Source organism: Prionailurus bengalensis, chromosome C2 (genome assembly GCF_016509475.1).
Source record: "Prionailurus bengalensis isolate Pbe53 chromosome C2, Fcat_Pben_1.1_paternal_pri, whole genome shotgun sequence".
In the NCBI taxonomy this organism is placed as follows: Eukaryota; Metazoa; Chordata; class Mammalia; order Carnivora; family Felidae; genus Prionailurus; species Prionailurus bengalensis.
This window is the reverse complement of record NC_057350.1, coordinates 5,474,159-5,490,119: the sequence shown is the minus strand read 5'-3', so window position 1 is coordinate 5,490,119 and position 15,961 is coordinate 5,474,159. Positions and strand designations below refer to the sequence as shown.

The 15,961-nt window shown below is 39.6% G+C and overlaps 1 protein-coding gene across 1 annotated transcript in view; it reads right to left on the bottom strand.

Moving 5' to 3' along the window:
* DSCAM (DS cell adhesion molecule) overlaps window positions 1-15,961 on the bottom strand; it is a gene marked incomplete at its 5' end in the record, with an annotated part of 763,637 nt that overhangs the window by 285,304 nt on the left and 462,372 nt on the right. Inside the window, 3 exons of the mRNA XM_043595968.1 lie at window positions 2,660-2,935; window positions 3,760-4,056; window positions 12,787-13,062. Of these exons, the coding sequence (XP_043451903.1) occupies window positions 2,660-2,935; window positions 3,760-4,056; window positions 12,787-13,062 (849 nt within the window). The remainder of the gene's footprint in view (window positions 1-2,659; window positions 2,936-3,759; window positions 4,057-12,786; window positions 13,063-15,961) is intronic.

Sequence of the window (15,961 nt, the reverse complement as noted above, 5' to 3'; positions counted from 1 at the left end):
TTAACTAACTTGAATTTAAATAAATAAATTAAAAAAGAAGCTTATATTCTGGTGGCAGCTAATTTAGAAAGAAAGAAAGAAAGAAAGAAAGAAAGAAAGAAAGAAAGAAAGAAAGAAAGAAAAAAAGAAAGAAAGAAAAGAAAGAAAGAAATATTTAGCACCAAGATATTTTCCAAATGTAATCTGAAGACCTCTGGGGATCCCTGAGAACAGTTTAGGGAGATGGCAAAAAGATAATCATTTTCACTGTAACACGAAGGTATTATTCACCTTTCTCATTGGGGTGACATTTGCATAGATACACAAAAGTAACGGTGGGTAAGACTGCTGGGGCCTTCACACAAATCATGGCAGTGACACCAAAATGTACTAGCTGTCACTGTGTTGTTTACCACCACACAGTCCCAATTTTTGTCAAAAGCAGTTTCTAAGGACACTTTATGGAGCCATAAAAATAATAAGCCCATGACATTTCCAGAGTTCTATGCTCTGTGTAACAAAATGGGGAAAATGCACAAAGCACTTGATCTGTCTGCTGAGCAGGAAGGTTGTCTTGAAGCAAAGTACTTGTGCACTTGTCTGAGTTACAAGCTCAACTAGCCACTCTTTTCATGGAATTCCATTGTTTCCACAGAGAATGGCTGCCTAAAAGCTATAGCTATTCAGGCTTGGGTAACTAGCAGACATTTTCCTAGAAAAAAAAGAAATAAGCCTGTCACTCCTATGATCACAACTGACTGTATTTGCTGCAAACAATGAAACTGAAACTTTCAAGCAAAAGAATAGACTTTTGTAAGACTTGTATCTGTCACTATGAACTCGACAGCTTCCCAATACTGAAATACTTTTCTGATGAAACCATGGTGATATTCTGACATTATTATAAATTGTGTCAATGTTTCAAAAATCTACCTAACTCAGCAAACCAATAATTTCCAAATGACCAACTTACTATGTTACAAAACAATGTGTGGGTAAGACATTCATTCAGATAGAAAATGAATTTTAAGACAGCAAAGCACCAAACATTCATTGATCTAGCTTCTAATTCTCCAATGCAGCTAATATTTAAGATACTGACATGTTTTAATTCTCTACATCGTATTATACTTTCTGGTTTATTTGCTTGTCTTGTTTGTTTACTCTTTGTCTCTCGTGATTGGAAGGAGAGTTCAACAGGGGAAGAAACTTGTCTACCTTCTTCATCACTGTTTCCCTCAATGCCTGGAGTAGAGCCCAGCATCAAGCAGATGTTTCAGGAATGGCAGTTGAAGAAATAAATTCAACTACAAAATGAAGTTTTATGCAGCTATCACAGTCTGGTTTACCAAGAAATTCTAATGATCTGAGAAAAGTCTTAAGATATGTGGCTATTTTTAAAAGATTCAAAATTATTAATGTGAAATTATACCTAATATATGTTACATATTATATAACATATATGATATAGTACACAGATTATATGTGTGCATGCACATCTGTGTGTGTGTGTGTGTGTGTGTGTGTGTGTATTTATAGGTGTCCTGGAAAGGTAAACTAACAAGGTTTATAGGGGAAAAAGGTTGGGGAAGGCCATGGAAAACTTTGTTCATCCCCCAAAGCTCATCCTGGTGAACCAAGATGTAAAGAATCATTTAAAAATCAAGGAATTTTTCTGTGGAGCTCATTAATCATATAATTCCTATGTTGTTGTTTTGACCTGATCATCTATTCAACATGAGATGTCTGTTTGAAGTCTTGATCTGTTACAGAAAACCTCTTCTGGTAGGATTCTGCAAGAACGTGCTTTCAGGATTTTTTAGGAAAACAAAGATTCAGATGGTTCTCAACTTAGGATGGTTCAACTTCTGATTTTTCCACTTCACGATGGTGTAGAAGACGAGTGCATCCAGTAGAAACTGTACTTTGAATTTTGAACCTACATCCCCCCCCCCCCCGCCGCCCAGAGCTGGTGCTATGCAGTAGATACCCTCACGTTGATGCTAGACGACTCCCAGTCAGCCAGCAGTCACAGGGGTAAACAACCCAAACGGACAACCATACTTCACCCACACAACCTTTCTGTTCTTCACTTTCTGTACCGTATTCAATACATTACAGGATATAGCCAACATTTTATTATAAAGTCAGATTTGCATTGCATGATTTTTGCCCAACTGCAGACGAATGTTACTGTTCTGAGCATGTTTCAGGTAGGCTAGGCTAAGCTACGAGGTTTGGTAGTGAGATATATTGAATGCATTTTCGGCTTACTACATTTTCAACTTACAATGAGTTTATTGGGACGTAACCCCATCGTAAGTGGAGGAAGATCTACCTGTGTTTTAAAATGATCTGTCGGACAACTAGGTAACGAAGCCAATGATCTCTCTCTCTCTCTCTCTCTTCTTGTGGTAATACTGACAACACATGTCCTCTGGAAAACCAAACCAAAAATTCCACGTGAAAAGAAAATCATATCAACCACAGATCTTGATGCAGGAGTGGATGCATCGAGGAGTCAAGAGATCAGAACATGTGAGGTACTCTCTCCTTCCTGTTTTTGGAACTGTCCTACTGTAAACATGCAGCTTCTAAGATCCCCCCTGTTCTTCATCATCCCTCTGGTGAAAGAGCTGAGTAAGGGCAAGACGTGTGGGGACAGGGAGAACAGCCTTACCTTTGACCGTCACGTGGACACTCTGGCTGGTGGAGAGCTGCGGTTGAACCAGCACGTTGCACGTGTACTCTCCCTCATCCACTTCCTTTTGCACATCTGAGAGTTTTAGAGTGCCGTTGTTCTCAAATGCCACTTGGCGGTGGTTGAAAGGAAGCAGATTAGAGTTCTTGTACCATTTGATGGAGTAATACGGATAGCCAATCACACGGCAGTGGATGTACGTGTCCCGTCCTGCGATGGCCGTGATATTTTTCATTGGCCGAATGCTTGCAGGCCCTAGAGAGACACAAAGGGACTCTTGAAAATAATTTAAGGGTACATCTCATGTGTGGAAACGGGTACACTTTTCCTTGAGTAAAAGAAAAACAATGTAGATTATTTTCACGTGAAAAATATCTTTTTCAACTTTTCTATTACACGATCTTCTCTGCATTTGGATTCTTCTACTGAGCAGTCCTTTTTCCTTTTAGTTTCATTACTTTCAAATGGATCGAAGGAGTGTTAAATACTCTAAGTATCAACTACTTCTATGAAAACGTCTTGAATTACAAGAGAAGAGGCAATTTCTTCAACAAAAAGTAATTAGTCCGCCCTGAACAGTCATGCCGTTTTTTTGTGAAAACACTGGGAGCAATTCCATTTTCAAACTCTCTCTATGACGTAGGTTTATCAAGATGGAGGTTATGCCATGGTGCACTATGAATGTAAGTTAAAATACCAGGTACATGGAGCTTTACCATGAATGTGGAAGAACAGAAGAGGAGGAGGAAGCAAAAGAGCGTGCAGAGCATAAACCGAGAAAGAAAAGATCAAGTGGACAAATCGAAGAGTAACAAAGAGAACAAGCTGACTGAAAAGAACAAAATGCCACTTCCCACAGGAACCCAATCGGGGCCATTCTGGAGCCGAAAGGAGAGGGTAGGAAATGGGAAGCAACGGCCAATCTGTTTTCGGCATTCCGAGACTCAGCTCAGGGCATGCAGAAACCTTCTTCTCCACTACAGTGAGTTAGGTGTGTTTTTTTTGTTTTTTGGGGTTTTTGTTGTTTTTTTTTTGTTTTTTGTTTTTTGTTTTTTTTGAGGAGCTGATTTGACAAGCACCTCTTACGTTTATTCGAGCCTGGTACAGGACGACTCCCGCCGAATTGTTGGCAGTGCAGCGGTAGACTCCCCCATCCCGGACCTGAGAGCTGGAGATGTTCAGGTAGCTGACCACGTTTCCCTCCGACGTGATCATCTGGCTGATGCGGTGACTGCCACCCTTGAGGATCGGGTCGTCGTCCAGGGTCCATGTGATGGTGGGCAACGGAGTTCCCTTGACATTGCACATGAGGGAGACTGGTTCTGCTGGACTCACCACTTTTTCACTAAAGGCAGAAATAATTTTGGGAGTTCCGTCTGCAGGAAGACAAAGGATGGAAGGAAGTGGCACATACAAATAATTAAACGACCTCCAAGTACATTTGTGTAATGGTTAGGAGATAGACATGCTGGTCATTGAACACTACAGGCAAGTCTGGTTTTATGGCTAGAGCTAAATTCCAAGCACAGCAAGATTTCATTTTCAAAATAGGCAAACAGTGTTAGCAACCTTTAATAAATTACTTCTATATATTTCCTGACTGTCCTAAGAAGAACAATCATGAAACCCAGATGCTCAAGTTACACAACGTCAGCTCCTAAGAAGTCCACAATCTAGAACTGTTAGGTCCCTATTACATGTTATAAACACAGAGGAAACCCACCCCTCCAAATGGTCACTTTAGCCTTCCACTTCTGAGATAATTAGGGCTTATGGCCCAGGGACTTGTTCAGAGGAGTAAAGGAAAGACTGACAGACGGATAGGTTCACCTTATTTATTTTCTCATAAAAAATCATCCTTTATAGTTTTAATGATAAGTGGGAAGTCCATGTAAATGTCATGGAAACTCTGAGAGTGGGATCAAAGCCAAATAAACTTTGAGTCTTCCAGTGTGTAATAAATATCTCTGTAAGTGTCTTAAGTTGGTGGCTGTACAAATTTATCATCCAACATGGGACCGTTTTGAGAACAAAACAGATACCAGAAGTAATTATGCCAGGGAGGCAGGCACAGCCTCAGACTGTCCCAGGCAAAGTAAGATCTAGGTCTTAGGGAGTTTTCCACAGGAATTTCCAATATTTTCAACAAAGACAAAATTTTCATACTCCATTGTCTTTCCATCATATATATGAACCATTTCCCTCATACTGTATGGTAGCAATCATAAATGCATGCATATATATGCATACATATTCACATATATGTATATATATATATATTTACACACACACACACACACACACACACACACACACACACTCACTGCTGACAAATTGGAAAGCAAACAAATGGAGGAAACACACCTGAAGCTAGCTCACAATTCCATCACAGAAAGATAACTGTTAACACTTACAAGTACCCCTGAAGAGTTTCTCTTTCTGCTCTCCCCCCCTCCCCGCCCCACCCACTCCTCCTCTCTGGAAACCGGGAAGCCTATTTCTGTGGCCAGAGGGACCAGCCATGTAGGGTTCTCCTGATGGGGGTGCTTTGCTGAGCCCTCTACCATCTTTCCTCTTGCAAATTCCTGAATGTCAATTTCATTCCAACTCCTGGGTGACTGGAGAAGGCCCTTGAGTATGTTTTTTCCCCACATGCAACCACAGTGGAGTATTGCAGTGTTCTTGAATTGCAAGCATCTTGCTTTAGTATCAAAGATGAAAAAAAGGGCTTCATAGTACTAAAGTAAAGAACCTGTGTTTTTACCCTTAGGACACCACACACTCTGCTTCATCATGCTCTGCCTTTATTTACGGAGAAGTGAGACGTCACCATGATTGTTATTCTTTGTACGTAATTGGCTGTCGATGCTGAGGAATGTTATTTTATTTAATCTTACAATTCAACTTTTTTTTTGAATGTGCAGAGCTGTATGTTTCTTTGCACTGATTTTTACACTATGCACTGAAAACGTGTCTTTTTAAAAAATCTGTTTTGTAACTGTTTTCTTCAGTTACACCTTTTTTTTTTGTAAATATAGTTTACACACAGTGACACATACAGATCTTAAGTGTACAAGCACAATGTTTTGTTAAATATGTACACTGTGTAACCACCCAAATGACTGCAACATAAAGCGTTTCAGGACCCCACGACTTGCCCAGGGTTCCTTTCAACCAATCCCCTCTCACCAGAGGGAATCATTGTCCTGATTTCTTTCAATGTGACTTTGTTTGCCTCTTCTTGAACTTCAAATCCATATAATCCTAGAGTGTGGGTTCTCTATCCTGCAAACATTCTACTATTACCATAGGACAGGCAGCGAAATTAAGAAATGAAACTTTGGAAGTGTTCTATCACCTAACACGCAGTCCATATGGAAAGTCTGTCTGCTGACCAACAATGTCCCTCCCAGCTCTCTCTCCCAGCCCAACCAGGACCACACATCCCATTTATCTGTCAGGCTTCCTTAGCATGCATCCTTCAATCTGGATCATTCTTTGGTCTCTTCTGTATTTTTTGGCTTTAACATTTTGAAGAATTACTCCATAGCCAGTTGTTCACACTGGGTTTTTTTCTGTTTTGTCATGATTAGATGCAGGTTGTGCATTTTTGGCAAGGGTATCATGGAAATAATGTTGTCTTTATGTGCTTATTGGCCATTTGTGTATCTCCTTTTGTGAAATATCTACTCAAATCTTTTGTCTGTTGTTATGTTAGACTACGTTTTATTGATTTGTAGGAGTTCTTTATGTATGTTGAAAACAAATATTTATCATGTATCTTATAATGGTCAAATATACTTGTCAGATATATTAGTTACATAAAATGTGTGCCAGACATTATATATATATATATATATATATATATATATATATATTATAGATGTGTGTTTTTGCATATGTAAAATGTTTTCTTTCAGTTTGTAGTTGCCTTTTATTTTCCTAATGGTGTATTTGACTTTTACTGCTTTCTTTATCCTAAGAAAGCTTTGCCTGCCATTCAGACAATGAATAATTCTTCTACGTTTCCTTTTAGAGACTTCATAGTTTGGGATTTTATATCCCAGTCTATATTTTAGAGCAAATTAAATCTGTGTAAGGTATAAGGTGTGAGATAGGGATTGATATTCATTTTTTTTGTTGTTGTTGTTATTACATTCATTGTGTAGTACTGTTTGTCAAAAAGACTTTCCTTTACCTTTGGAATATTGTGGACTCTCTTGCAAATTAATTTATCATATATGTGTGTGGGCATATTCCAGACCATCCAGCATGTTCTATTGAGTTATGTATCTGTGTTGTTTAATGTAGCTAGTATGAATCCTCCAACTTTATTCTTTTTTTTTTTAACGTTTTATTTATTTTTGAGATAGGGAGAGACAGAGCATGAACAGGGGAGGGTCAGAGAGAGGGAGACACAGAATCTGAAACAGGCTCCAGGCTCTGAGCTGTCAGCACAGAGCCCGATGCGGGGCTTGAACTCACGGACCGCGAGATCATGACCTGAGCGAAGTTGGCCGCTTAACCGACTGAGCCACCCAGGCGCCCCAAACTTTATTCTTTTTTAAAGATTGCACAATTCTCAGTCCTTTAACTTTCTCATGCATGTATTTTAAATCAACTTAGACTATAGGACTTCATTTTTCTTTATTTTTTAAGTGCTTATGTATTTATTTTGAGAGAGGAAGAAAGCAAGAGACAGAGGCGGGGGTCAGACAGAGAGGGAGAGAGAGAATCCCAAGCAGGCTTCATGCTCAGTGCAGAGCTCAACATGGGGCTCAAGCTCACGACTGCAAGATCATGCCTTGAGCCGATATAAAGAGTTGTACACTTAACCAACTGAGCCACCTAGGTGTCCCCGGGCTTTCACTTTTCTACGCTGTTGGGATTTTTATTAGGATTACACTGATTATCTTACAGAGGACTGCGACCTCTGTAAAGTAAAATATTTAGCTTTTTAGTCCTTAAATATGGTATACTTTCCAGTTTTTTAGGTCAGCACAATTCTATATTAGCAATGTATAGTTGTATAGTTTCACGTGTTGAAATCTTTCGCATCTGTTGTTAAATTTATTCCCAAGTATCTTTTGTGTTATCCTAATATAAATGGAAATTTTAAAATATTATTTTCCAATTGTTGGTTTCTACTATATAAACACAAAAAAATGGTGCTTTTATATCTTGAGTTTCTAAACTTATCTGGGAATTGTTTTATAGATTACTTGGAATTTTCTATGTAAACAACAAGGTCTGTGATTAAAGACAGTTGAGACTTTTCCTTTCCAAATTTTATGCAATTTACTTATTATTCATGCCTACCTAGGACTTCTGGAACAGTGTTGAATAGAAGAGGTATTTGTGAACATCCTCAGTCCCAATGTTAAAGGAAAAATATTTAGTCCTCAACCATTAAGTATGAATAAATAAATCATTTAAGTAAATAAATTCATAAATACCATTAGGTCAAAGAAGTTCCTTACATTTCTAGTTTCCTGAGAATTTTTTATTCTGAATGGATGTTGAATCCTGTCAAATGGTGTTTTCTGAATATACTGAAGTCATCAATTGGTTTTTCTCCTATATTCTATTAACATGATGCCTTATACATACATAAATTTTGATTTTATGTTTTGCCAATCGTACGTTTATGGGATAAATTCGAACTCAGTTTTATATTGATATAGATACAGATATACATATTTGTGTGTGTATATATACATATATATACACACACACTACATATATATATATATACACACACATATTTATGTAGAGGTACATACACATAAATATTCATATGTCTAATATATGTGTGTGTGCATCTATATAATTTTGATTTCACGTACTAAAAGTAAAAATTACGTTACTTCATGTGAAATGTAAAAACCCTAGCACAAATAATTTCATTTATATTCTGTGCTTTGTGTTATTACATCTATTTATACCTAAACCCTATAAAACTGTTATAATTTTATAATTTGTCAATTATTATTTAAAGACATTAAAAGAGAAAAAAAATTCTGAATGCTTACTAACATATTTCCTGCCTTTTCTAATGGGCTTTATGCCTATAGATCTGAATTTCCATTTTAGGTCATTTCCTTTTTGCCTTCAGTGACTTCATGTGTCAAAACTTCTGCTATCACATTCTTCCAGCTTTGGTTTATTGAAAATATCTACTTTCCCTGTTTTTTAAAGACTATTCTTCACAGATATAGGAACCTAGGTCAACAGGGATTTTTTTTTTATCCTTGTCAACATTTCAAAGATGTTGTTGCACTGTCTTCTGTCCACCAAAATATCTGATGAGAAGTCATCCATCATTTGTACTGATATCTCCCTTTACTTAAGATTTCTCCTCTCTCAGGGGCGCCTGGGTGGCTCAGTCATTTGAGCGTCCGACTTCAGCTCAGGTCATGATCTCTCAGTCTGTGAGTTCAAGCCCCACGTCGGGTTCTGTGCAGACAGCTCGGAGCCTGGAGCCTGCTTCAGATTCTGTGTCTCCCTCTCTCTCTCTGCCCCTCCCCTGTTCATGCTCTGTCTCTGTCACTCTCAAAAATGAATAAATGTTTAAAAAAATTAAAAGAAGAAAAGAGTTCTCCTCTCTCAGATTTATATGATTTTTTTATTTATCTTTGGTTTTCAGCAACAGGACTCTTTATAATGTGTCTGCATGTGATTATATTTATACTTGAGATTTACTGATTTTTGGCTCTGTAACTTTAATACCAAAATTGGGAAAACTGTCACCATTATTTCTTCAAATATTTTTTTCTTCCCCAGTCTCAATCTTCTGTTTTTCTGGACTTCTAATTATATGGAGATCAGACCATCTAATGAATGTCCCATGTCATTGAGACGCTGCTCACTTCCTTTGCAGATTTCTTTCTCTCTGTGCTTCAAACAGGATAATGTATTCTAATTTATCTTCAAATTCACTGATCCTTTCTTCCTTCTCCAATCTTCCATTAAAGCCAATACACTGAATTTTTATATTTCTACTGGTTCCTTTTTATAGTTTTCATTTTCTCTTCTGGTCTTTCCCAGATAATTATTCATTACGCCCATATTTTCCTTATTGAACATATTTTATTTATTTGTTTGTTTATTTAAGATGTTTACTTATTTTGAGAGAAAGAGAGGAGACAGAATGAGTGGGGGAGTGGGGGAGAGGGGCAGAGGGAAAGACAGAATCCCAAGCAGGCTCCATGCTGTTAGCACAGAGCTGAACACAGGACTCAGTCCCAGGAACAGTGAGATCATGGCCTGAGCTGATATCAAGAGTTGGACGCTTAACCGACTGAGCCACCCAGGTGACCCTAAGGTATTGACCATATTTTAAATAGAAGTCTTTAAGTCTTTGTCTAACATTCATCTGGGTTCTCTCAAGGTCTATTTCTACTACCTACTTTCTCTTTGTTGTATGTCTAGTTATTTTTATTTTTAATTTTTACTGGGATTATCTTCCGCATTTTCCAGTCCGGGTGTCAAGTAAGTTTTTTTTTTTTTTTTTAAATTTTTTTTTCAACGTTTATTTATTTTTGGGACAGAGAGAGACAGAGCATGAACGGGGGAGGGGCAGAGAGAGAGGGAGACACAGAATCAGAAACAGGCTCCAGGCTCTGAGCCATCAGCCCAGAGCCTGACGCGGGGCTCGAACTCACGGACCGCAAGATCGTGACCTGGCTGAAGTCGGACGCTTAACCGACTGCGCCACCCAGGCGCCCCTGTCAAGTAAGTTTTTCAGGGAAGTTTACCTTTAGATTTTAGGACTCCCCTCTGTTCGGAATTTAAGGAATTCCCTCCTTACTGGAATTTCAACTTATCTTCCTCAACGGCAGGTGATTTGACATTGCAGACTTTTGTCCTTCTGTATGTCAATCCCATAGAACTATAGCTTTCTGCTTTTCTTCTAGTATTCGAGGTTTCCCCTCCTACCTCACAAAGCCTGGGGACTGTCCTCAGGGGAAAAGTGGTATCAGTGCACATATCACCTAACCCTTTCCTCTTCTTTCATGAGTCAAATCCTTTCCACCCGCTCTTGCGTGTTTCTCCAGTGTCTACATACAGCTTTGCTTTTCCCCAAGTTCATAATTTTGATCTGCTTCCAGGTTAATCTGATACATGCTATTCTATCGTTTTCTGAAGTAGGACCTGTTCTTATTCTTTTTTTCTTATTCCATTCTCCAGTTACTCTGGTTTGATCTTGAATCTCTAATTATCAGATCTCAGTTTCTTCAGACTTCCAGTTTCTTTCAAAACTCCCAGTTTCTTTGGCCTCCTAGAAAATACTCCCAGATTCTGCGTTTGTATCAGTGGTCATTCTCAGCTCACAGGATTGTGAGTTTTTATAATTTACATTAACCTAAAGCTACTTCAATGGGAATAATAGGAGGTTATAGCCAAGGATACTAGTTAGAGTCCATTTTAAGGCAGCTACTAGGTATGTATTTATAACTACGCTTCTGCTCTCTTTTGCTACATTCGTCCTGTCATCTCTCAGAAGAGAAAAAACAAAGTGAAGCTTCTTGTCCTGAATGGAAACTGACACGCGACAAATAAATCCACGAGAATGCTCGCTGTGCTCCTCTGCCCCGCCTTTTTTTTTTTTTTTTTTTTTTTATTCAAGTGACAGCCTTTTTTGGAGATGAAAGCAGACATTATTTTCCCAGTGAGACCTGAGTGTCTTTGAAATCTTTCTCGCTGTCACTCTCTGATAACCTGAAATCTTTCGACATCATTACGGATTATCAATATGCTCCTTAGGTTTTCTTAGTCACACGAGCCAGTTGCCAAGGTAACTAGGCCTAGACAGGTACTCTGTCCCTCTTCCACAAAGAATCTAAAAATAGTGGCTATGTAAGGACTATAGTGCATCAGCAGCACCAAACTGGCTCTGTACAAATTGATTACTTTCTGAACTTAATTATTACGGGGAACACGGTGTCAGGCATTTCATACGAGTCCCAAGCCTTCTGGTAATTTCGCCTCTGCTTTAAAAAAAAAAAAAAAAAAAAAAAACCGTTTGCAAGAAAATGCCCGAATCAAAATAAGAATCTCATTGCTAAGCCCGCTTCTTCTTAAAAACAAGCTAAGGTTAAAAAAACAATAACAGAAATATCCCCTAAGAGCATCAAGGCATAGTTTAAACTACTGTTTGTACGTAAATATTTTTTCTCTTTAGACTATATGAAAGTCACGTCATTATTTTAATCAATTGACATCAAATGAATTTGAAATTATACGTAAAGACAGAATTTCCAATAAGACACACACACATACACAGACAAAAGCTTGTTCAATTATCCGGTGACAAATGTATGTCTCACTTGAATGTTACCTTGATAGCTTTTTTTCCCTGGCTGATTGATAACCTTGAAGATGTAAGCAGGACAGTAAGAAAAGAAAACAACACACCTGAAACCTACTATAATAACCCGAGGTCATTCCTCACAAATTCTGTTCACCTAAATTGGTGAATATCTGGACCCGATCAGTGACAACTGTGCAAACCAGACGCCATTTTTTTTCTTTCCACCAAGTACGATACTGAAATTGTGCCCTACACTTTGCCCGTAAAATTGTATTTCTCAGCTGGGGGCTGTTATTTCCTTATCTCTCCCCACCCCCAACCCTGGGATATTTGGCAATGTCTGGAGGTATTTTCGGTTGTCACAACTCGGATGCTGCTAGCATCTAGCGGGCAGAGGCCAGAGATGCTGGTAACCACCCTATAGCAACAAATGGCTCTTCCAACAAAGCATCATCGAGAAACTCCAGTCTGGGCTAACACACCGTCAACCGAACTGTATGTTCCACGTTTCTGAGGTCTGTAACTTGACAAGTAACTAAACACATGAGTGGGCGACATTTATGTTACTTAACTTTATGTGAAGTTACTTTTATGACTTCTACCATTTATAACTTTCACCAACACTTGGTCTCTTATTAGCCCGGCATATCCTGAGAAACCAGGGCCGAGTTATTAGCTAGCCAGACAGACAGAAATCCTAACACTGGGAGTTATCAGTACTGCTTCATCATTCTTCTGAGTGCTCTGCGTTTGGGTTCTTTTGCAGCTGAACCCTATAACAAGGCCCACTGACCTTCAAGGACCACCTGCACATAGTCTTGAGCGGACAGCTTATCCTTGCGCACAAAGCACTGGTATGCGCCCCCGTCACTTTTGACCATGTGATCCATTATAAGGTTTTCGTGGTTGATCCCTGTGATCCTCACATTTTTTCCAGGGTTGAGGATTTCACCGTTTCGGTACCAGGAGAGTTCCTGGTCCTCACTGCCTGTCACGCTGCAGGACAAGGAAACCTGGCTACCCACGCTGCTTTTAACTTTCCTGGGGCTGATGGTAGCTTTCAGTGGCTCTGGAAATTTTGGTGAGAGAAAAAAAAGAAGGTAAGAACATCACATACATAGACATCATTTCAACAACATCCTGAGCTTCTGACAAGGCAAATGCATCATTGTAAGCAATGCTACACAGTTCTTATGTTCTGGATTATTCCATAGTGCGCCATTTTGTTCAGGAGCACCCTCTTTACTCTTTGTTTTTTGTTTTTTTTTTTCTGGTCTTGTTTCTCTGTGTGGCAAACAGACCAACATTTGGTCAAACTGCTTTCTCACTGGGTAAGTGTGGGGATTCACCCACTGACAATAAGAAATGCCAAGTTCTGGCCACCAATAAGGACACAGGTATTGGAACATTTAAATCCTATTTGCCTTGTCCCACGGTAGCACTGACGGGTTTCTCTGGACCATTCTCACACAGTCATAACACCTGCTCATACCCCCTTTGTGGCTCAACCAGGGCCCATAACACACAGCTGTAAGAAAATGGGTTGATATTAGACTTTGTGACCAATGAAACAAAAACACACCCAATCTTGTGTAGCAAGTTCATTCACTGAACATCTAATAGAAGCCAAAAGTAGGGTTAATGCTACAGGTAAGACAGAGATGAATTATATTCATGGTGCACCTGGCATGCGCCATAAAATTATTACACTTCTTTTGCACATTATATAAGTCAGTCTTCCCACAGTCCTGCATGTTTTGCCTTATCATATCCATTTTACAGAAGAAGAAGTGGTTGTTCAGAGAGATTAATTAACTGAACCAAATCCACTCAAGCGGTAAATAGCTAAAACCATTTTTTACCCCAATTATTCCTGACACCTCCTGTCACCACACCACGAAGTCTCTGGTTCCAAGGAGTTCGGTCTTTTGGCAGATGAGACAAATACAAGAGTTAATATAGTAGCCAAGAAGTGATATAGGGTCCATCAGAGACATATACCATGTGGAAGGGGATTGGTAGAGAGATCAGGAAATTCCTTAGATATCAATGATGAATAGAGCTGAGGCCAGCTGGAAAGAAAGGGCATTTTGTGAATTAGGGCATGAAGCATAGCCGTTGTCACAAGGAGAGCGTGCCTGTTCACTTTGGACACGACACAGAATCTCTGTAGGAAAATTATGGGAGCAAAACTCCAACGGCAATCTGGAACAAGATTTCAAAAGGCTTCACGATCTTGGAATTAAGTCAGAGGGGACTAAAGGAAGCATTCAAGAACTTTTTGCAAGTGAGTTTATAGTCAAACACATTTTTAGGAGAATTGATTGATCATACTGTATTGCACAAACTGGAGTGGGGAAATTGGTCAGTAAGGGGGCACTGCAAACGTCTAGTTGAGATGCAGTTAAGTCTCAATCTAGGACAGGAGGGGCGTGGGGAGGGTGGCTAAGAAGCACCATGAGCTACAATCTATAGGACTTGGCAGGACTTGGACTCAGAAAGGAAAGGCTTAAGGAGGATCCAGGATGTTAAAGCCTGCATTTAGGGGGCTCGGGAGTGGGGAAGACATCTCAAATAAGAAGAGCCATTGACCAGGTAGAGATGGTGGAGAGTTTGTTTTGCGATGCTGCTGTGTTGAAATGCCAGTGGCACATCTGATCTAAAATTGGGAGACATGCTGTCTAACACTCAGGAAGGAAGCCAGGCTAAGGCTGCAGATCCAGGCTTGTTCTCAGAGGGGAGGAATCTAGAGCCCTATGAATAAAGAGAGCACCAGAGGAGAAGAGACGGGAGAAGAGAGGGCTTTGGATTTAGAACCCAAGAGAATGCTTTCTGTCTAGAGAAGAAAGACAGAAGTCATGAAGTCAGAGGGAGTTGGGGAACATTTGAGGGGCACTTCAGGACTTGTCCAGATGTGGCAAAAGAGTACAAGGGTGAAAACAAAGTACAGTCAGAATTAACACTTTTCCGCAAATAACTTCTAAAGTGTAGATTTTGATGAGAAAGCAATAAATTAAACACTGAGAGCTCAGCCTGAGATGGTTGGGACAGGGGGTGTCATTGGGGAGGGCGCTGCACTGGGGTTAGAAAGACAGAAAGTCTAGACCTTCAAGCATTTGAAAACCCTCTTCCATGTGGAGGGAGGAGTGTGGCCTGTGGTCAGGATAGGGATGGCTTTATACATGGAATAGGAAGAATTTAAATGTAACGGGAGTTGGTCAATTTTCTTTCAAGCAAAAGTATGGGCAATATCACCAGACAGGCTTACTTACAATGATTTTGACAATACCCTAAAATGTAAACATATTCAGCAGGAAATGGGGAGCCATGAAAGGTGTTTTAACACAGAGGAGGTTTTGAACCTGTGGGGACACTTCTTCCTTGCCTTCCAGTACTGCATCATTGCATCTGGAAGTTTCTTCAGCTTCAGAAATAGAGCTGTGCGGAACTTATCTTCCATTTCTTCTGAAGCCCAGCCTAAACACGTTTTCATGATATTCTCAGGACTCACCCTGGGCAGCTGGTTCCAAGCAGTCACTGGGATATTTAACATATTCTGTTGGGGTGGTATTGTGCTAGAACAGTCCACACCCAGAGTGACACTGGAACAGGCAGTTGCATTAATAGGCATGGGGTTGGAAAAATCCAGGTCAAGAGAATGCCTCCCTTTCAATGCCAACTCTTATGACTTAGCTTGATCAGTCAGTTCATCAGATAAAAAAAATATTTTATCGTATGTAATATATAAAATCATACACTATGAAAAGAATGTTCTAGTGGCATCTCAGAGCCACTTGCTTTGACCAAAGCCCTGCCGCTCAATTGTGGTCATGTGACTCGCATTGATCTGGTTTCTGCGTGAGTAAGATGGAGGGTGTTTGACTAGATTAGAGTGCTCCTCACTGTGGTCACACCCCTCCTTCCTCTGGGGTCTGCCTTCAGCATCCTTCTCAAGACAGTCACGACAA